Raw genomic sequence first — 22705 nt, forward strand, 5'->3', positions numbered from 1 at the left:
AACACAGCTACCTGCATTTTTAGATTCTCCTTGGTGGCATGACTATGAGGGTTGGGAGCTCCTGCACTTCAAAGTTTACCACCACACCACAAATCAGCAGACAATATTGAATGAGATTGACAAATAGTCCAACCTGATATATGGTGGCTTTCTGTGTTCCTTTACCTTCTCCTTTGTTTCAAGAGTTTCCAGATCCACCTTGTGCATTAAGTTGGTTTCTGTGCTAACATAATAGTCACCTTTGTAGATCACATAGTTCCCATTGCAGTTGTCTGTTGATTCTACAACAAAAATCCCCAGATTGGCTTGGTTTGTGGATGTAGTACAAAAACCCCAGGCTCACTAGAGTGGTATAGATACATATAAACCAGGCCCTGCCCCCTTCCATGGGAAAGGAATCCCTGATGTTATCTCCAATAAGTACCCCAGACTGCAAACCTGATCCTTTAGGACAGTGTGAGAAACTTGTGGCCCTCCATATGTTTTGGCCTACAACTCCCATCATCCCTCACCACTGGCTATGCTGGCTAGGACTGACAGGAAACACCTGAAGGGCCCAAGCTGGCCACCCCTGCATTAGGGGGAGCGTGACTCCATCTAGAACAGTCTGAATATCATTCACTTGAGTGGATGAGCAACCAACCAACAGTACCTCCATCATGTCGAATGATAATAAATAATAAATGTCTGGATAGTCACAGTTTGTTTGCCTTAATCCAATGTATTACCATGCACACACACACACACACACACTTCAGATCCATCAACCTGTCAGGCTAAAGTCCCTGTTAAAATAAAAAGATATTTCCCTGACAGTGGAAAGTCATCAGAGACAGTGCTGAATGGGCCTCCCTCAGCAGTCACTGAGAAGGCCTTCTCCTAAATCCCCACCAAATGTGCCTTGGATGCTGGTGGTGCAGCGAGAAGGGCCTCCTCCAGAAGATCCCAGAGCATCATGAGATGATCCACAGTGCTCTTTGGTAGAGCATGTGATTAAGATGATAGCCAGTTATAGCCCCTTTCCCTCTTGCACTCCCAACATTTAATCATGTTTGCCTTTGTTATGAACAGTTTTTGTTTCTTATTTCTGCAAATCAAGAGGCAGAAATGTATTAAGGATTTTTTTTTGTTTGAAAATTACCAAGGATGGAGCTCAAGGGCAGGCAATGAATATATGGCCCAAGTCAGGGCAGCTTTGTACTGAAACCTACCTACCCCCTCCCATCTCCACCTCCCTGTACAATTTCCTTCAGCATTTCCCTAAGAAAAACACCAACATCAAATGCATGAAGTGGGTGGAGCTGATCTAAGAAACACACTTACCTGGCATTTCAAACCTTGACATGAAACGCTCAAAAATGGTCTTGCAAGGGTCCGGCATGGCCAAGGTCCCAAACTCAGAAATCATGATCCGGTTGTTCTTGCTGTTAGCCATATAGGAATCACTTTGTAGGAACTTGCTGCTGTATTTCACAACCCCATCCTCGATCTCAAACTGGTGCAGCAGGGCCATGCCATCAAACCAGTGGTTAAACCTTCCATGGGAGAAGAGAAACCCAATCAAAGGAGAAGAAAGGGACATGGTGTGTTATCTCCACTCCTGCTTTCTCTTTCCCAGGCTCAACTCCTGCCAACTTTTAAGCATCCAAGCACACCCACTCAGCTCATCACAGATGATGAAAAGTGTACATGGAGTGATGCCCATATAAAATTACACATGAAAGTAACAGCAATATTAGGAGTATGCTGCTTTCAAAAAAGGGCTCTGATGAGGACACACCTATCTGTTCTCTTTCCAGGCAAAAAAAGAGGGGAAATATATATCCCAAACTTGTGCATACAAATCTCATTCATCTCAATTCAAAAAGAAAACTTCTAAAGGAGGGATGCAATAATTTCTTATTACTAAATTATTTGTCTCCAGGACACTGACGACTTCCTTCTAATCCCCTCCAGCTAGAGATATCATGTGGGTGTGTGTGGAGAGAGAGGGGGGGGGAGAGGGAGAGAGAGAGAGAGAGAGAGGAGCAAATGCATTTTTTAAGCCCTAAGACAGGAATGGGAACATCTTTCAGCCAAAGGACCAAATTCAATTTTGGAGAAGCTCTTGGGGGCTGCATTCCAGTGGTGGGTGCTGCCAAAGGCAAAAGGGGTAGGGCCAAAAATGCCACCCCCTTTTTAGCTTACAGTGCTTACTGCCAGTAACTAAGCCTTAGGAGAGGCATTCTGACTTTTTTAGAATGGGGAAAAAACTGCACAAAACCTGGGAAACCACGAAACAGTCAGCAGTTGGGGGAAATGGGGTGGGGCCAGAGGAAGGGATATGGTCATCTAGGGAACCTCAGAGGGCAGACTGGGACCCCAGAAGGGCTGGATTTGGCCCCCAGGCCTAAGTTTCCTCACTCCTCCCCTAAGGACAAGCCATGTGTGTTGTTACTGTCACTAATTTGGTTGCCAGAATGCCCTGTAGGCCAGCCTTGTCAACTGACACTTCACAGGTCCCCTGTAGCAATATTCTGTGGCATGGTCTCCAGCTGGCCAGGCAAGGGTGCTTCTCAGAATATGGTTCTTTTCTTTCTAGGACACAACTGACTCCATACATATAGGAGAGCATATTTATGTGTGGCTTATAACTTTTCTGAATGGCTTCTATGGGCCTGACCCATAAAGAGCTGCAGTCGCTGAGCTTTTCTACATGAGGCACTTATTGTGCACTTGTCGTTCCCTGCTCATGGCTGTTTACAGGTTCTTTAGACAGTGTAGTGACCCTCCAGTTTCACAGCACTTTCAGCTAGTTGTTTTAAGAGCAGGGCAAATGGCGAAAGGAAACACTGTTTCCGCTTGTGTATTTGTACTATTCTGCTATACCACAGTGCCACCTAGAAATTATGCAGTGAAAAAGCAGGAAAGGAACCCCTCGTGTAGTGCTTGAATTGCAATCCTGCAGCGAAACTGAAAGTAGATGTAACAGATTAATAGACTTGTATAGAAGGGCAGGGCTGAGCAACTTGTGGTCCTCCAGATGTTTTGGGCTACAACTCCCATTAGACCTAGCCAGCACTGCCAATGGTGAAGGGCTGTGGGAGTTGTAGGCCAAAACATCTGGAGGGCCACAAGTTGACCATCCCGATCTAAGTTTTAGAATTAATTAATGATCAGAAGAGCATACAACAACAACAATCCAAACAGGCCTTACTTATCTTTTCCAAACTCAAACTTCCCTGGCCCATTCCTCAGCAGTTTGCCTTTCAGCCATCTGGGGACACGCCCTTCCACCTTTGTTGGGATAACCTGAGGTGTTTCTTCCACACTGGAGATAAGTGGCAAGATGCATTCCAAGCCCTTCCGGTGGCTGAAGGTGACTTGTTGCTGTTTCTGGTTCAACATGAGCCTCTGTATAACTGTGGAGAGAAAGCAAGAGGTCAGCAAACAGGAAGGCAACAGTGTCCTTGGTCCTGTGTGCTCCCCAAGTGTTATCAACAGGACAGTTCAATTTATGAAGTCAATTCGACACAGTTACAACTGTGGGAGACCATTCTGAAGAATGGATTTGTACAAGAGGGAATGGATTATTGTATGTCAAAAACAATAGAAACGGGGGGAAGCGATAAATGAATGGGCCCGGTAAAAAACTGGACATCTGGCCTCCACATTGGGCTTGTTGGAGAAAAACTTTTTCTCTTGAAGAACGACGCTTCAGAATGTTTTAGGTTCGAGCAGATGTTTATTGCTTAAGACACCAAGGTGTGGTGCAGTCAGGAGTGACCAACATGGCCCCTCGGGACTGAACCCAGAACAATAGGTGACTTTGGTATTTATACAAACAAGTAAACAAGGGAGAAAAACTTCCTTATAGGGAGTTTTTCCGGTTTCCAGAGAAAATGGCTCTGATAGGCATTGTGACTCATGTGCAGTAAGTTAATAAGCTGGTGGTTAATCAGCCACCGTCCTCTTTCCTGCGCGACTCTCAGCATGAGTATACCAAAAGGCATTTTTTTCTACTTCTGGCTGCATTGTAAAGATTGAATTCACAGCTCTACTCTGGGCAAGAGTGGTCTGTTCCAATCTTCCATCCCAGACCGCACTGTCCTTGTGGCAAACAGAACATCTGAATTAATTCATCACGCACATAAATTACAATTTGCACCCATGTTAAGAAGATGAAAATACACTTCATTCCAAGGAGGAAATCTCCATCATCATTGTTAATTTACATCTCTCATCATATAATTAATTTCAAGATTCTTGATTCTGATAAGTGCATTTGTAGTACCCCCACGCTACCTTGCCAGCCATTAACTTTGTCATTAAAGCTTTAATTCTTCAGTGATGTCTTTTGTCCACTCTATGTCCTGAGGTAATGTTGTTTTATGGCAGGCTTAACCATGCTCTCTTTCTTCCCTAATTCTCTCCTTGATTTATTCTTCCTTAACTAGCTTCTCCTTTTACTCTAAGGCAGGAGTTGAGAACCTTTCATGGCCCAAGGACCAAATTGGTCCCACACTGGGGCACTACCCAAAGTGGGCTGAGCCACTGCTCGCATGCGTCTCCCCCCACAACCCATACACACACATAGCCCATTCACACAAACACACTCTCACTGAGCTGCTTTTGGCAAGGCCTTGGTGAAGCATCTGGTGGGGGGAGAGCAAAGCGACTGAGCCACCAGCTTGAGGAGTGCTCCTCAAGGCTATGGCTGAGTTGGGAGCTGTTCTCCCACCTCCTCTGAGTGACAAGGGCTTTGGGGGGGGGGAGGACCTCACTGGAGGTTTTGTGGGCCACATTTGGCTCGTGGGCCAGAGGTTTCCCACCTGTGCTCTGACAGGAACTTATCCTCTTCTTTCAACTTTTCCTCATACATTCAAGAGTTTTCTGTCCTCTGTTTTTTCCCCCAATTGCTCCTTGTGCCGTATCACCCTTCCCCCACCTGTGATTATTATAACATCACCACTCCTCATAAATATTTTTATAATACCAAGTACTGATTCTAGCTCCAGAATTTCAGTACCTCTTTAATCTCTCAACCTCTTCCTTGAGGTAATACCAGAGTAAGTGTGTGTGAAAGGAACACATCAACTATAACCTAAGCAACCACTTTATTAGGACGCTGCCACCACCCTCCTCCTCGTGAGGAGAGAATAGTCTTTTTGTTTTGTTGTTTAATGCTATATTTTACTGTTTGTTTGCTTGATTGATGTGTTCTGACATATTCTTTCTCCTAATGACTATGGTAAGTAGCGGGGAGGGGGGAGTTAGAATGCTCAGACTTAAATGGTGTCTCCTGATCGGCTGTTGCTTTTTCAGTTGGGGGAGAGAGGGAATACGTGGGACTTGGTTTTCTTTAGATGGGGAGACAGGGATGGGCTTTCTGAGGGGTAGGTTTAGGGCATTGAGCTCCAGCTTTGGGGGTGGTTAGATTCTCCTGGAAGGCGGAGGGAGGTATATTTATGGTTTTGATGTCTTATTACTAGAAAGGTTAGAGTAGGTAAGGAATTAATACAAACTTGAAACAAGAATTTTACCACATGGAACTCAAGGTTCGTTGAAACATGCTATGCCATGTAATTAAAGTTTAATTTTTAACTTGTTCTTTCAAACCACAACATTCTCGGTTTCATTTTTTACCAGCAGGAAGGTTAGATGGATCTAGGAAAGAAGTAAGCCATGGACATTGAACCTACACCCACACAGAGCAAGAAATGGAAGGTCTTGCTACACTCCCCTTTTTAAATACAGGGCTCCAAATCAGAACTTACTCAAAGCAGGTCTGTTCAATTTCTTGTTCATCTTACCACAGTTTCTACACCCACTCTCCTATGCTATCATCTTAAACATGTTCCGTGTCCTTTGCCTTAGCCATCAAGGAAAGAAGGTAACTTTCAGTGGGTGATTACTAGACATAGGACAGCCAAGCTGAGTCCAATTGCTTCAGGGGAAGTCATATGAAAACATCACAAGGCATCAGTTTAATGCCATTAACTCTCTTTCCCCCATCCTAGGGGTCCAGTCCAGGGACATCCTAATGATGAGTTCTATAGGTAGAAGAGCTGACTGACTCCTGCCATTAGGAACATGGGATCATAAGAAGCAGCCTTATAGTGAGTTTGACACTGACAGGCAGCGGGTCTCCAGGGTTTCAGGTAGGATTCTTTCCTAGCCCTACCTGGAGATGCTGGGGATCAAAACAGGAACCTTCTGCATGCAAAGTAGGTGCTCTCCCACAGAGCTAGGGTAGGGTCCCTCCCCAGTGCTTTCAGTTATCAAAGTTTCTCATAAGCAATATCATTTTACGTCATTGAGAGCATGATGGCTTTTGAGAGTGGAAGCTGAAGAGAACTCTGGGATATTCACACATCACTGAACATGATGGTGGGGCGAAGGGGAGTTGGGGGAGGCAGAGAAATACAGAATGCTGTCCTTTCATAAAGACAGAAATACAAAAGAAAAGCATGTCCTCCTCCTAACCCAGTTTGCCTTTCCTCATCTGTACAAGTAAGAAAATGGCCTCTTGTGCCTGAAGCTCTTAAGAGTTGGTAAATATGTTTTTTCCTCCTTAATTAAAACAATAACAATTATTTATTAGTATTATTTATTAATAATAACAATTAGATCAGTTATTATTGATTGTACACCAGCCTGAAAGGTTATACTGATGGATGGCCTAGAAATTATATACACACAAATATAGTCTCTCTCTCTCTTTGACACATACACATATCACTAATATCATTGAGCAGCTAAAGAGTTAAAGCAATTATCTCTTCATCTGCCTCTCCTCTGCAAGTACAATTAGGTTCTGCTAAAATCTGGTCTAATGCCCGGAATCCAGAGCTGCTTTTGGTACTAGCATGATGGGATGAGAGGATGCAGCTTTAACAGGCCTGGCAAAGATAGCTATGGAAATTAAACTTAACAGGCCCGGTCCAGAGTATGTGTCCCATTGATTTGTGGAACTTTAAAGTGGAACTTTAAAATTTCTCCAGATTGGGACCAGAGTTTTTTAGGTTTGACATATTTCACTGGAGTTGGTCCAACATTATGTGTGAAATTAGATTAACTTCCTGATTTTGCTTTCTTGTTTTCAAAAGCGCCCTCACCCCCTACAACATGAATTCTTGTTTCTTTGCAGAAGTTTACTGTAATTGTCACCTTCTTTTTATGAATAGAGTTGTAGCAGCCCAATGCATGGAGCTTTTCCCAAACTGGAAAAATCTCTCCTGTTGATTTTACATGTTACACAACTTTTAAAGTCAAGCACTAAATCTATATGTAAAAGCAAGAAACCCTATTCCACTGACAAGTAGGCACAGTGCACACATCCATAGCATGTGTTAGGTGTCTGAAAGTGGAGGGAGAGAGAAAAAACCTCCCTTCTTTCTTCCATTCCGCTGCTGCACTGCCAGAGCGGCATGTAGGCGGTGGGTGGAGGAGGGCAGGGGGTTGGAGACTCCCTGTGCGGCTGGGGGAGGAATTGGTCTCCATTGAGTTCCTAATGAGAACATTGGGGCACAATGAGGTCCACTTTGGCTCAGCATTAGACTTGGAATAAAGGAATAAACCAAGCTATTTTCAAGCCTGGGGGTGGGGATGTGTTGCAGGGGGTGAAGTGGCGGGAATAGTTCGGTTTTTCAAACTGAGTTCCAAGCTTGCACAGGGGAATCCGCCCCATCACCACTGACAGAGTTTCCATCAGAAAATCGCATTCAAAATCTAGCTCCATCATCAGTGTGTGTGTGTGTGAGAGAGAGAGACGGGGGGGCACCTTTACACAATGGTTTTTTAGCAGGATCGTTCTTCTTTAATCACTGATTTTCGCAGAAGCTTTAAACGATGCCGCTGCTCTCCTGCTGCTATTTCACAACTTCTCCTCCCTCTTCTCATGTTATCTGAGAATGGGGAAAACCCAGCATTTTCTGTGCTTGCGATTGAAATCCCCATTTCCCCCCTGTGTATTACCCCTTTAGCGCTTTGTCCCACTTTGTGTGGGCATGTGTTAGGGGTGTTGATGGGCGGTGTTGAATAACATTGTCATGACAACAAATTGGTGGGAGGGTGGGGCAGGTCACGGACCACACTTCCAGTGACCGTTTCTGCCTCTCTCCCATTCCACTACATATGCTTAAACTGTAAAGTGGTTAACCATCCCAAATGCTTCTCCGAGATCCCCCTGAACACAGCCATGCTTACTTCTGAGTAAACTCATTGGCTGTAAGGCTTTCCTTTCCTGGGAGTAAGTGCCATTGAAATCTTGCTTCTGAGTAGGCATGCATAGGGGTGCATTGTAAGTCTACTTAGAGTAGCAGTCTTAAGGTCTCCCATCCCCTCCAATGCATTTACTTGGAACTTCCCCTCCCACTGACTTCACTGACTGCTTCTTCTCCCTTTTGCTCACCAGTTTAATGGGCTTTTTTCATAGAGACATTGAATGGACTTGCACTCATCCCTGTGAAAACATTCGTACGATTGGGAAGCCAGCCAGCCACTATCTCTTCTCCTAGCCCACCTTGCAGTGTCATTGGGTAGCCAGAATAAGGGGGAAGAACAACAGCATGGGGGGAGGGGGGGAAAGCCAGTAAATGGGAAGCCTCCTGTGGAAGCACCATGAGGACCCAAGGAAATTTATCTGGAAGGAGGGTTCCCTCCACCTTTAAAGCCACTAGAAGGGCTTCCGACTTCCCTCCTGCTGGGAGGAGTGGAGGGACAGGTGGAGCCATCAATCATGTTACAGGAACAAGGGATCGGCCTTCTGTCCTGATTTTTCCATGCAGCCATGAAAAGGTATATTGTGGAGGGAAATGCTATGAGAGATGCCTGTATACAGGGCCAATCTAAATCCTGGAAAGGATCTGGAATCAAAAAGACCAGTTTGTAGTGGGATAAAATGCCAGGTGCGAAGAGAGCCAGGATCTGGCAAGATGCAGCTATTGTCAGGGTGGAAACTGAGCCGATAGAACCCCAGAGCAGTTCTGATTCTGAAGAGGAACAGCAATCCGTGGGAGAGGAGCCAGCTCATCCCTCACAGGCACAGCAGCTGGCAGAGATTCCTCCTGCCAGCATTCCTGAGATAGATAGTGACCCTGGCAGTGAGAGAGTGCGGGAAAAGGGCTTGCTAGATGCTGGACGCAGACGCAGGGAGCAACAAGCGATGGAGAGCGCGGAAAGGAGGCGTAGCACCCATTTGGCGTGCAAGCAACGGTCACGTCCCGTGGACCCAAGGGAAAGGGGGAGGAACTCTCCCTAGCCCATAAGTTCAGGGTCTTCAAGTGATTCTCCTTCAAACAGGGACCAACTGCCTACCTGGAGCTTAGGCCACTCAGCTATTCTTTCCCCAGTGCAGTTCCTTGCTAGTCGCTGGTAATTAGCATCTGAAAGAGTCATTAAGTTGTAAAGGAATAAAGCCTTGAAAAGATTCCTTTTCGTCTGCGTCTTGAGTTGGCTATTGGAGGGCACTGTAAGAAGCAGCTAGAGGGCTCCTGACAGCTATGTGTTCTTATCCTACTGAGGAGTTGTCAAAGAAACAGAAATTATTTCCGGGTTGACAACCTTAGAAGATCAGATGCAATAGCTGAGGAAAGTAGTGCATTTTCCCCGCAACAAAGGGTGCTTCCAAACGGAGGGCTCCTAGTGCTATTAATCAAAGGACATTATACAGCTATTCCACTCTCCTTATGAATAAGGTAAGAAAAAAAGATGGAAGAAGTGGTGGGAAAACATGGGAGAGTTATGAGTGGAAGACAATGTCACATGGACCCCATTCAAAATTCCATGAAACTGGCAAAGCAATTGCACAATAAATGCCTCATCTGGAACCACCCTAAGTATTGAGTCATGGCCAAGGGGAACACAGAATCATATTGTATGCTCCACAAAGTCTCTCTCAATGGAGGCCACTGCCATTGTCAATGGCATGGGGGTAAGTTTCGTCTTCACCATGGTGTTGTGCACAGGTCTAGCACTAATTCATCCCACAGGAATCAACTTTTATGGGGGAAAATAAAAGTGTGCCTTCAGGGCCATGAACTGAGATGAGGGCTAAATTGGCTCTCTGTTTTTCAGAATCTGCCTGAAAAAAAAAGTTCTGTGAAGCTCATTGAACAAAGAACACACACCTACACACCAGCCTAGCTCAATTAACTAAAATAGATAATGTTACCTAATTTGTATCAACTATCAAGCACCATCTAAAATACTGACTGGCACACTCATCTTAAGCATTTTTCTACATACATACATACATACATTTGTGTATATCCATAGCAATAAATACATATGAAATGTATATATGTGTGAAAAAGAACTTCCTAGCAATTATACATACGTTTCAACAAAAGCGGTATCCAAATTAGTATCCATTTGAATGTGGCATCTATATGCCACCCATTCAAATGTTGATAGCATTATAAGGTCCTCAATCCATTACTTTATAAGAGATGAGCATTTATCCTTCCAATGTTGTAATATCAGTAATTTAGCTGTTAAGAGGACATGGAGAATCCATTTACACTGACCATTTGTTAATTTCCATGAAACAGGTAGATAATTTTTTTTAAGTGTGTACATCAGTGAATATTAAAGACTGTTCCAGTACCAAATTTATCCATATAATAACCTCCTCCCAAAAAGAAGCAACTACTGGACTTTGCCAAAACATGTTTAAAAGAAGCATTAGCTGCATAGCACCATCAGCAATTAGCTGAATTAGACAAACCCTTATTAAAGAGACATTACGGTGACAAATAAACACGAAACAAACTTTTTGCTGAATAAAATGCAGGCTAAGAACCATAGACATGACAGGTATAGACTCCAAAGTGGTGATCCACTGATTAGGCAGAATGGGACAATCCAATTCCCTATTGATCTTAAACATAATTCTTAGGAATAATTATTTTGTTGAGTGCAACCTAGGCGAGTTCAGTCGCCAAGCACACATCCTTCCAACAGAGACTGATGGTGAAATCCCTTCTTCTATCTTTAAGAATCAAGAATCCACCTGCAGGGTTAAAGCAATTACTCCTTCAGCAGCTAAGCTCTGGAGAAAAAAATTGATACCATGAATAACAAAGGATGGGAAGGAAGCTGCCAATATAATCTAATAAGCCATATAAGATACTTAAAGGGATTTCAGAACAATATATTTCAGATTTGCAACTTTGCATTTAAACTGGGCATCCTTCTGTCACAGATTTTAAATAATGGGTTGGATTCAGACTTAGTCATGCTCAAAGTAGACCCACTGAAATCAATGGTACTTAAATTAGTTGTTGAGTTAATTGTCGGTCCCATTGATTTTAGTGGATCTACTCTAAGCTTTACAATATTTGGATCAAACCCAAAATCTTTACTTTGGGTATGCCGCACGGATGAGTGGGATTAAGCAAATTACATAATAACTATGAAATAATTATTCTTGATTTTGTTGGTTTTCTTCCTCTCTCTGGATTAATTTGAAATCTTTTGAGGGCCATAATCAAAGAATGCAACTAGCAGAAATGCTGTGATCTTTGTAACTCAGAACCATGAAAGGTGCATATATATTGAAAGCTAGCTATTCTGAAGAGGGTTATATGTATTATTTATTTAAAGCTTTTTAACCCTGCTCTTCATCTGAAAAGGATCCCAGAGTGGCTTACACATATAAGTAATAAGCCAGTAATATGCTTGCCACATTAATCCAGTCCTCAGATTTCTAAAGTATCCTTTTTGTTATGTAGCTTAAATTGGGAATAAATCCAAAAAGCAAGAGTAGTATAATACCTTTATTAGGCTCAGCAAAATATTACAAAGAAGTGAGCTAGTTTTACATAACTCTTCCTTGGCCTGAAAGTTCAACAAGAAACAGAGATGGTAGTGAAGAGAAACATATGTTTTTGATAAAGGGCATGGTAGAAGAATAATTAGGAAGCAATTTGCAGAGAGATTTGGTTTGTGCCCAGTGCAAAAGATTTCGAGTTGCTCCAAAGCATACTATGATAAAGAAGCAATGATTTTGAAAATATAAAGGCCAGATTTATCTCTAGCATTAATTGGAACACACTTTGTAAGAGAGAGAGCAGAAGTAAGGAAAACCTGGTAGTCCTTATATGCGCAAAGCTGGAGATTTATTTTAGATGATGCACTAGGGATAGCATGGTATAAAAACTGAGAATGTTTTCATGATTGCAGTTTGGAGGAGGGGCATTTTATAAGAGAAAAGTTTCAACACTCCCAGAAATCCTTTTGTATCTAAGATTTGTTAGATATGATAGTTATGGCTTTCCAGCAGTGTGTGTGTGCGTGTGTGTGTGTGTGCTCTTTTTGTTTGTTTTGGTGATCCAAACATACACAAAGTTGAAACAAGTTTTCCCCAAAAGGGTGAAAACTAGAGAACAAAAATAATTTGGTTGAGAATCAGTTTTTAGATTACTGTTGTGGCTAAATGTTCCTTTTCTCCCATGGAAATAATATTGCCCAGTTCTTGTTCCAAAAAAGCATTACACTGATATCGAAGTAGACATAAGGCAAAACAATACACAGAGTAAAAGATATATTGCTCAAGGCAGGCATTTGTCCTTACTAAGCTTGCAACGATAGTATCAGTAAACACTTACATAATAGCACCAAGCTGAATTCACTATCTATGGATAATTCCGTCATTGCTTTCTCTCTCCATCCTGATGAAAATCTGACAGAAGGCAGCATTTTCATGTCAGAACTCATCAACAAAAGGACAGATTTGATTGAGGAATCTGTCCCCAGTGCTGTCAGCATAGCCCCTGGATAATAAGGCAACTTAAGAAACCTCTGAGTTCAGCCCCCATTATTCCAATGAGAAATTCACTACATATGCCTTGAGCTGATCATCCCTTAGGGAGTTTGTCCTTATATTTCCAGATTTCTGTGATGTGGAGAGGAGGTAAAAGGTTTAGTTGGCTGTTCCATTTTTTGAACAGCCCCATCCTTATAAAACTATCCAGATAGCGGCCTGGCTGCAGAGATCGCTGTTGGCAGCTGTTTACAGATGAGATCCCAGTCCCAAATCTGCATTCTCTAAATTAGAGAAACAGATATAATCAGTACATGCCTTCTGAAGAATAACTGGATCTTTTGCATCACCCCAGAGAGATCTCTACATCCAGTCCATCCAACAGTTTAAAACTGCTTAAAAACAGTCCCTAGCAGTAGGCTTGGAGAAAATGGAAATCTTACCTGGGATGTACTGGAGCACAGACCAAAGGAAATGAGCCACATTCTTAAACAGGAGGCTGATGAACGAAAAGATAAGGGAAAGCATCCGTGTGGTATGGAACTCAAATAAAGGCAACAGATCCCAAGTAAACTGCGTAAGCTGTCTATACCAAAGATGGCACAAGGAATCTAGCACTGATGGGAATATAGAGCAGGCTGGCTGAACACATCATTTCAGAATAAAAGCCTGGCTCAGCCTTTTCTGCAGTGGGAACAGGGATGAGGCTGCACAAAGCTGGCGATACGTTTCTTATGCAGTATCAGGCTACTGTGTTCCCTCTTTGCACTAAGGGCAAGTTAATGCCAAGAATCACTCTCCTTTAGCAAGAAAAAGAATAGCACATTTAGAATTATTTTAGAGTGGTGTATCTCAGAATCTCCTAATGAGATTTGCGATCAGTTAATTATTTCAAATAAACAAATCATACTTACTGTGAGCTGTCTCAAAATATTCAAATGTACATCCTGTGGCAATTAGGAAGGAAGTAAGTTTTATTTTCCAGTTAAGCTTCCGTTTATTTTTTTAACTGGGCAAGTAGTCCAGTCCAGACACCAGGGGCCGATCTACATTGTGCCCGCCATCGCAATGAATTCGGTGTCCCATCGGGTTAAACGCTCTCGCATTAAAACGTGATTATTCACACTCACCCATTTTCCCCGTTGCAGCGCTTCATCGAATGCGCAAGCTTGGTTCACACTGGAGCACTGTGCTGTTTTCCTGCTGTTTTCCTGCACGCGCTTGTTGTCAGGGTGGACACTGAGCCCATAGAATCCCAGAGTAGTTCTGATTCTGAGGAAGAGGAGCTGCTCCTGGGAGAGGAGCGCGCTCATCTTTCCCAGGGCCAACAGCTGACAGAGATTCCTCCCACCAGCATTCCTAGCTTAGATAGTAGTCCTGGGAGTGACAGAGTGCGGGAAGCAGATTTGCTGGATGCGTGACGCCGACGCAGGGAGCGGTGCCAAATGGAGGGCGCGGAAAGGAGGCATAGTGCCCGGTTGGCGTGCAAACAACGGTTGCGCCCAGAGGATCCAAGGGAAAAGGGGAGGGACTCTCCCTAGCCCATAAGTTCAGGGTCTGCCAGTGATTCTCTTTCAAACGGGGACCAACTGTTCCAACTTAGGACATAGGTACTCTGCTGCTCACATCTAGTTGCTAACAGTAGAGTTGTTACGTTGTAAAAGAGGAATAAAGCTTTGAAAAGAATCCCTTTGTCTGCGTCTGGACTTGGCTACTGGATTAGACTGAGAGAGGCCTTCAAGGAGCCCTTGACACTTGTCTGATCTCGGAAGCTAAGTAGGGTCGGCCCCAGTCAGTAGTTGGATGGGCGACTGCCTGGGAATCAGGCTTCCTGCACTGAGCAGGGGGTTGTTCTATCCCTTCAAATGAGACTAAGTTTTACCCCCTCCTATCCCCCGCTCTGGATGTGTTTTTTTTTAAATTAAGGCATTATCCTTGCAGAATCGGGGCTTCTCCGCAATGTTTTTTTTCCTAATTGAGGCATGATCTTCGAAGATTTGAAGTTGTGAAGCTTCACAACTTCGAATCTTCAAAGATCATGCCTGAATTAGAAAAAAAAAAACATCATGGAGAAGCCCCGATACTGCAAGGATAACGCCTTAATTTTAAAAAAAACATCCAGTGGCCACAAGACTGGAAAAGGTCAGTTTACATTCCAGTTCCAAAGAAGGGCAATGCCAAAGAGTGTTCAAACTACTCTTTTGGGATGGGAGCATGGGAGGGGCTTGAGCACAGTCCAGGGACCGGTGAGCAGGTCAGGGGTTGGGTGGGCGTCCAGAGAATCCAGACACGGGTGAGTTCACACATCCCTAAATTATGCCATGGGGTTCCACAGGGCTCTGTTTTATCCCCCATGCTGTTCAACGTTGACATGAACCCACTGGGAGAAGTTATCCAGAGGTGTGGGCTGAGGTGCCATCAATATGTGGATGACACCCAGCTCTACCTCTCTTTCTCATCAAGCCCAGGTGAGGCAGTGGCTGTTCTGATTCAAAGTGCTGGTATTAACATTCAAAGCCCTAAATGGCTTGGGGCCAGATTATCTGAAGCATCACCTCCTCCCATATGTGCCAGCCTGGACCCTAAGATCATCCTCAGCAGCCCTTCTCCGTGAGCCCCTGCCAAAGGAAGTGAGGCAGGTGGCTACCAGGAAGAGGGACTTTTCTGTTGCGGCACCCTGGCTGTGGAATGAGCTGCCTAGAGAGGTTTGCCTGGTGCCTATGTTGTATTCCTTCCAGTGCCAGGTGAAGATCTTTTTATTCTCCCAGGCATTTTAGCATTTTAACTTCCTAGTCTTTTAGCTTTGGTGTTTTAAATCTGTATTTTAAATCCCTGCATTGCTGCTAGGTTTTATTCTGGTTGTATTGTTATATTGTGATTTTCATGCTTTTATATTTTATATTGTTTCATTCTGTGTTTTTTGGTTTTAATTTTTGTGAACCGCCCAGAGAGCTTCAGCTATTGGGTAGTACAGAAATGAAATAAAGAAAGAAATGAAATGAAATGAAATGAAAGGCTCTTACAATTACAGCCCCTCTGACAGATGGCCATCCAGCCTCTGTTTAAATAACTCCATCTAAGGAGCCCACCACCTCCTGAGATAGTCTCTTCCCATGTCAGAGCTCTTACCATTAGGAAGCTTCTCCTAACGTTTAGCTGAAATCAGCTTCTTTGCAATTTCCAGCCATTGCTTCTAGACCTGCCCTCTAGACCAGCAGGAAAAAAGCCTGCTTCATCTTCTGTGAGACAGCTCTTCAGGTATTTGAGAACAGCCATCATGTCTTCCCTTAATCTTTTTTTTCCTCTCTAGACTAAACATAGACCCAGCTCTGTCAAGTGTTCTTCACAGGACTTGGTTTCCAGACCCTTCAGCATCCTGGTTCAGCTCCAGGCAGTCAATGTCCTCCTTAGAATATGACACCGAGAACTGGACTCAGTACTCCAGTTACAGTCTGAGCATCAGAGAGGAAAACTACTACTTCTCCTGATCTGGAGCCCTAAGATTGCATTAGCCTTTTTAGCAGGCACATCACACTGCTGGCTCATATTCTGCTTGCAAAGAGGAAGGTCTTTCCCAGCCCTGCTTTTACCTGAGATCCCTTTAACTAGAGATGCCAGTGATGGAACTTTTAGCAAATGTTGCTGGACCACAACTCCCACCATCCCTCACTGTTGGCTATGCTGGCTAAGGCTCATGGGAGCGGCAGTCCAGCAACATCTGGAGGACCACACATTCCCTACCCGTGACCTTTAGCATGCAAAGCATGTGGTTTACCACTGAGCTATGGTCCCTCTCGGTGAATTGATTGGTTCCTGTCTCCATCCTGTGGTCTTGCCTTTCAGACCATACACAATTTTTCTTGGCTTGATCACTTGGTGGGCAGCTGGTGTTTATTTATATTTTGAAGCCTCCACCACTATGCTTAAGAACATCTCTCTCTCTCTCCCTGCCCACCAACGATGGCTCAGTTTGGCTCTAGTAATGCAGACCCCGGGGGCTCCAGAACCTATGCCCTCTGAGAACCTCCCCTCTGAGGACAGCTGCCTTCTCCACGATAGATACATTTAGTGCTTCCCACAGGCTGGCCTGGTAACTTGCTTCCTGATCCTTATTTATTTGCTTATTTTACTGAGGTTTATCCTGCCTTTCCTCTCAGCAGCTCAAGGTGGCACAAGTGGTCCTCTCCCCCGTTTATCCTCACAACAAACCTATGAGGTAGGTTTGGCTGAGGATTGGTGGCTGATCCACGGTTACCCAGGGAGCTACATAGCTGAGTGGGGATTTGAACCTGAGCCTAGCCAGTCCTAGTCTGACACTATCCACTACACCACGCTGGCTCTTTCACCTTTAGCAGTTTCTGGCAGTTGGAGGGATATATCTGGGACCCATAGCTGTTGGCTGGAGAATTAGAACGGAGTGGCTGAAAAGCTGAGGCATTTTGAAAATTAAAAATTGGAGGCTTACTATTTGATGCCAGCATCTAGAAATTGGAAATACTACTCCCGCCAGGACTGCAGAGGCAACAGGAAAAATAGCCTTAGCTGAGGTGCTTGTTGGAATGTTTGTTTGCTTGATTGTTGTTTTTGTTGTTATGCTGCACCATCAACAATCATGGCACTCTACAGAGTAAGATAAGCAAAGAAGAAAGATCTTTGCCTCAAGGAGTGTACACTCTAGATGGCACTGGCGGGGAGACAAGCAATAGAAGGAAGGAAAACAAATGGAGAGAAGGAGGAATGAAAGAGACAAGGGCAACATGGCACGGGGAAGAGACAGTAAGCTCTTTATGCTGTTTTCATTGTTGTCAAGGATGTTTCCTTCTCTTAAAGATGTCCTGCACTTGCCTCTTTCCTCCACCATCAAATTGCCTGTGAAACTAATGACAAGAATATATGCACAAAATCTCACCCTGTGTCTGCTGTTTTGCTGGGGTATGGGGATATGTGCATCTCCTTCTGTGAAGTGAGTGTATGGTATGTGTATAGTGATGGAAGGGCTCGGGTCCATCGGCACAGCCTTTGATTGGCCGTTAGGAAAGCAACCCATAAGCCACCTGTGCTTGCCCAGTTCTCACTTGAGAACATTTTTGCCATGCGCAAAACAAGCTGGCTCTCCATGATACCACTTGAAAGTAAGCCACCCACTGAAGCTGCTGGTGGAAAGTATAGACAGTGGGAAGACCTGGCTATTAAGAGAAGTCTGTTTCTGGCCAATGGCTGCAATAGAAATTGCCCCATCTTAATTGTGGCTCCACCTAGAGGGACTGGGTGCTAGTCCTCAGCATCTTGAACTCCTTGAAGAAATAGTAGGATTTGGGAGACAAGATCAGAGGAAGAATCATGGAATTGGAAGGTGCCTCAGAGATCATCTAGTCCAACCCCTTGCTCAATGCAGGCTCTGCACTGCAGGATGCAGCTACAGCATCCCTGACAGATGGCCCCTCCAACCTCTGCTTTAATACCTCCAGCAAAGGAGAACCATCACCTCCTGAGGCAATCTGTTCCACTGCTGAACAGCTCCCGCTGTCAGGAAGTTTCTCCTCATGTTAAACCAAAATCTGTTTCCCTGTAATTTCCACCCATTGGTTCTAAACCAGCTCTCAGAAGCAAGAAGAGTCTGCTTGGCTCCAGTGGGGACTGGAAGTTTCTCTCCTGGGTATTAAGAAGCAGCTGCTTCCAAATTCACAGCAAGTGTTTCTCACAGAGGGCCCTGGCAGAGGAGCTGAAGGCCCCTTGGGTGGATGGCAGGCTCTTCCAAGGCCCGTAGTGTACAGCTGTCATGCTGGGAGGTGCCAGTGCCAAGTGATGAAACACCTGCTTTTCTGCACTTCTGGCTGGGACCCCTCCAGGCAACAGAATTCTGTTTTCATTTGCTGCAGCAAGTTAACCAAGAAAAAGTTAGGACTAACAGGTTGGTTAGCAGAGCTGACTCTCATCCTGTGTTCACTATCAATCCTGCATAACTTTTCTTTCCAGCAAATTGTTGAGTGATGCAGAGAACAAGAAGCTTTTTGGGCAAAGCAGTCAGAGGCATGGGCACATTTATAAAGGTGAGGAACTGGACGACTTCACGTTCTCTGCTTACTTCAGTACCACCTAGGTCGAAAAGGAATTGCGAATGGGTGCCTGAATTTTCTCTGTCTGTTTTTCTAACCACTAGCAGCCTTGTAATCCTCTCCATCTGCAGTGCAGACACAGAGGGGAGCAGTGGAGCAACTGCAGGTCTTGGTCTGCACAGATGACAGAAAGAAGTGGTGGGCTGAAAACCCAGCAAGCCTCCGTGGAGATCACCAGGCCCTTAGATGACCAGGGATAGAGTCACATAAACTGGGGTTCGGAGATCAGTGGGGGACCCCTGAATCAAACAACAGGAGACATCAAAACTGAAAAGTGGCTTTGGAATACCTCTCTGGAGGTGAATCGGGGGAAGAATGGGCCAGTGCAGACTTAGACTGGAATAACAGCATGTTTCCATGAACTCAGGAATGGTGAGCAAAGCTAGGCTTGAAGAGCAGTAGGCGCTTCAGATCAGTATCAACGGGCATGGTGCAAAGTGGAAACCTTAAAATAGAAATCAGCAATATGGGGGAAATCCCAAGTTAGGTAGGTATCTGTTGAAACCTGTCTGTTGTTCCAGCCACCATTGCATCCGTTGTCCATGCAGATGCTGTGTTAGTTAGCAAACACGCTTCTGCAGCATCACCTCAATTTTCGCTGTACAACTCTTGTGCACGTTCACATTTTTACAGGTTTAACTTGAGACTGCAACCCTGTCCCATTCCAATATCTGCAGATAAGAACAAGCAAGCTGAGATGATCTGTAGACCTCACTGATCTTGTGTGTCTTGTTCTTTTCTTCCTCTCCTTCTTCCTTCTAGTTGTGGTGACTGTCCATGGAGAAGTAAGTGAGGCAATGGGTGGGATGGGGAAGGGCTGGTGGGTAGCTGGGTGTGAGTGGGACAGGCATAGAGGCATTTGTCTATCCTGTTTAGGAGCACCGGTATGCAAAAATGCAAAAGTATTGCAAATTGCCAGTGTCAGCTCCAGTGTCTGTTCTGGAGGGCTCTTGGGCCAGGCACCCTCAATGGGCCCTTCCCTCAGTGAGCCTACCTTCTCCCTGCCATGGGCACCAGCCGCTATTGCTCCTCATCTTCTTTCCCATTATCCTTGCTTGACAGACAGACAGACAGACAGACAGAAGCATCTCCTGCTCCTCCTCCTCACCACCACCATTGTCTGGGCTGGAATGAGAGGCAGGTGAACAAGCAGGTTACAAGGATGAAGAGGGGGAGCAAGCCCAGGAGGCTCTTTTCAGTGGGCCCCTGTCGGGATGTGGGTCCTTAGCAGATGTGGGTCCTTATCCTCCTCACCTGCAACTCACTCTGGCTCAGGCAATGGTGGTGGTAAGGAGGAGCAAGAGATGCCACAGCCTACTTGTTCACTGGCTCTGCCTGCTCAGGAAGCAATTGGTAGCAATGATAGGAGAGAGAAGATTAGGAGGAATAGCAGCTGGTGACACTGGCAGTGAAAAGGTGGACTCACTGAGGGAGGGGGCCCATGGAGGGTGTCTTGCTCAAGAGCCCTCCAAAACCTGGAGCCAGCACTGCTAGTTAAGAGTGCCATGCAGAAGGCCCTTGAATTAACTGCAGAGGCCACTTGTCCTCATGCAGCGGGACTCCCTTAACCTCTGGGCCTTGCCCAGTCCATTGGACCATAATGCTTGCCAGCCCCCATCTGTTTCTCCCCGATGGCTGTAGAAATCTCCAGCAGCCACCCAGAATCCCGAGTGAAATTTCTACTTTCCCAAATCATCTGTCCATAGATTGCTGAGATGCCCACTCATCTTCTTTCCAGATTAATCCCATTTCTGGGGTGCTGGTAGACCTGATGGATTTGAAAGCATACATTGAAGGTAAAGGCACTAGACCTGTGGGGCTCATGCATGGGGATCTTCTGGCATAAAAATGTAAACACACATGGGAGGGTGCCCTCTAGCCCATTTCTTCTCTGCACTTCCCAGCCTTTTCTGCTAAAATGTGAATGAATGACTGTTGTATAATAGAAACTGGAATAGAATTCACAGAATCACAGAATTCAGCATTAATTGTGAGAGCAGGTGGCCAACTATAAAGGCTCTGCACGGGCCTACAAACCAACATCTGATAAGTTTGAAATGCAAACTTAAATCTCTGCAGTTTCAGACAGCATTACAGTGTTTTTCCCACCTGGGGAGATGGGATGGGCAGGAGAAATTAGTATACAATAAGAACATAAGTGCCCTTCTAGATCAGACCAAAGGCTTATTTTGTCCAGCATCTGGTTTCCCACAGTGGCCAACCAGATGCCCAAATGGGAAACCCACATGAGGGCAATAGCCCTCTCCCACTGTTCTTCCCCAGTGTTGGTATTCAGAGAAATAATGCCTCCTGGAGGTAGCATAAAGCCATCATGACTAGTAGCCATTGATAGATCTCTTCTTCATGAGTTCGTCTAATTCCGTTTTAAAGCCATCTAAACTAGTGGGTGTCACCGCATCCAGTAGCAGCAAATTTTGTACGTTAACTCTGATATGTATAAGAGAAACTAAAATGATAATAAACATCCTGTTATGCCACAAGTATGAACTTGAGCACGCTCCGGGAGAAAGCGCAGGACAGGAAGGCCTGGCGTGCTATGGTCCATGGGGTCACGAAGAGTCGGACACGACTGAACGACTGAACAACAACAACAAAAATGCCACAAGTAAAGAGGAAAGCTCTGAAATCAAAGCAGATCACTCAAAATACATTGCTAAAAAAATTCCAAGGAGTGTGCACAGCCCCTGACACAGCAAAACTCTTATAAGATGCAGGGCTCTGTGTGTATTCTGTGTGCATTATTTGGGACTGAACACAAATTTTGACATCCTAAGACTCCTGGGTTTTTAAAAAATAAAAAAACCAAGTTTCTATCCCTTTGCAAGATAGACTTGAAACTATTTGGTGAAATCTCCAAAGCATGGAAGGGAAGTAAAGATGTCTTCCACTGCTGTGGCTAAGTCTTCAATATTCTGCATAGCTCTGTGCCCCTTAGTAAGAGTTAAAGCCGTTAACGCACATCCCTCCAAGCAAATATTTGCACATTTATATAGTTTTATCCAGGTTGAAGAATTAAACTATTCTTAGCATAGGATTTGGCTTGCAGTGGGGTGCAGAATTCTGATTTCTTTGTTTTTGTCACAGTTAAACCCACTTTGCTTCTCACTTTGCAAAACCAGACACGCCCTACTCAGTATACCTCTCTGCCTCTGCCACCCACCACATTCTCTTGAATTCCTCTAAGTCACATCTGAGAAAGACGCAGATAAGCCTAATGTCTCGCTGTGTTCATCTGGGAAAACCTCCAGAAGCACTTGCCTGTGAAAGCTCTTCATAAAATACAACTCTACAAAACAGATGAGAGCAGCAGCATCTATAAAGGAGAAGCACCAGCTCCATCAGCTTTCATGGATGCATGCACAGTGCCTATGTCCCCAGCAGTTGACCAAAGGAAGCTTTGTAACAGTCCTAAAAACATCTGTCACCACCAGCCATGACTGCATCCTCCCTGCCAAATGCTCCATTTGAGTAACCTTTTGTGGAAGTGGGGGAAATTCACTGTTGCACTCACTGTTTTCTGGCCTTCTTGCTTTTTGAGACAGGGAGAGGCACTAACAAAGGAACTTGGGATGGAGAAAGGGGAGGGGGACCAATGGAGCTAGCCTGCTTGAACAGACAGGAGTTGATACCATCTGCTGCAGCAGCTACAGCATCTTGTAAATAACTGCACCTGGTCACCTGGGATGAGTAAAAATAGCCTGCAGGAAACTAGGCAAGGAAGCATTATCAAAATAGTGCAGCTTGTCACGTAGGGAAAAGCTACGCCTGCCAACATACCCACTTGTATGCAGCTCCTTGGACCCCACTGTTGCGCTTCACATCT

At 44.7% G+C, this 22705-nt stretch overlaps 2 protein-coding genes across 6 annotated transcripts in view; one reads left to right on the forward strand and one right to left on the reverse strand.

Annotated features, from left to right (window-relative positions):
* Positions 1–14133, reverse strand: part of BCO2 (beta-carotene oxygenase 2) — a 45693-nt gene extending 31560 nt beyond the window's left edge. For 2 of the 5 annotated variants that reach the window (XM_084803481.1, XM_084803479.1), the window contains exons 1-4: positions 13189–13349; positions 3197–3401; positions 1324–1535; positions 166–281 (exon numbers count right to left, since the gene is read on the reverse strand). In XM_084803481.1, the coding sequence (XP_084659607.1) occupies positions 166–281; positions 1324–1535; positions 3197–3401; positions 13189–13273 (618 nt within the window). In that variant the 5' untranslated portion in view covers positions 13274–13349. Of the gene's footprint in view, positions 1–165; positions 282–1323; positions 1536–3196; positions 3402–13188; positions 13350–13659 lie in introns of those variants that run through there. The other 3 variants (XM_084803482.1, XM_084803480.1, XM_084803483.1) reach the window with 3 other exon arrangements.
* A 983-nt stretch (positions 14134–15116) lies between these two features.
* On the forward strand, positions 15117–22319 carry LOC146340403 (6-pyruvoyl tetrahydrobiopterin synthase-like). The gene is made up of 6 exons (XM_084807228.1): positions 15117–15145; positions 16767–16835; positions 18722–18795; positions 19624–19646; positions 20600–20657; positions 22099–22319. Exons 1-6 carry the CDS (start codon positions 15117–15119, stop codon positions 22317–22319), a joined length of 474 nt encoding a protein of 157 aa, XP_084663354.1.
* Positions 22320–22705: the final 386 nt, after the last annotated feature.

The sequence above is a fragment of the Heloderma suspectum genome, chromosome 6, assembly GCF_057233095.1.
Source record: "Heloderma suspectum isolate Gila_16-S chromosome 6, 16-S_ref, whole genome shotgun sequence".
In the NCBI taxonomy this organism is placed as follows: Eukaryota; Metazoa; Chordata; class Lepidosauria; order Squamata; family Helodermatidae; genus Heloderma; species Heloderma suspectum.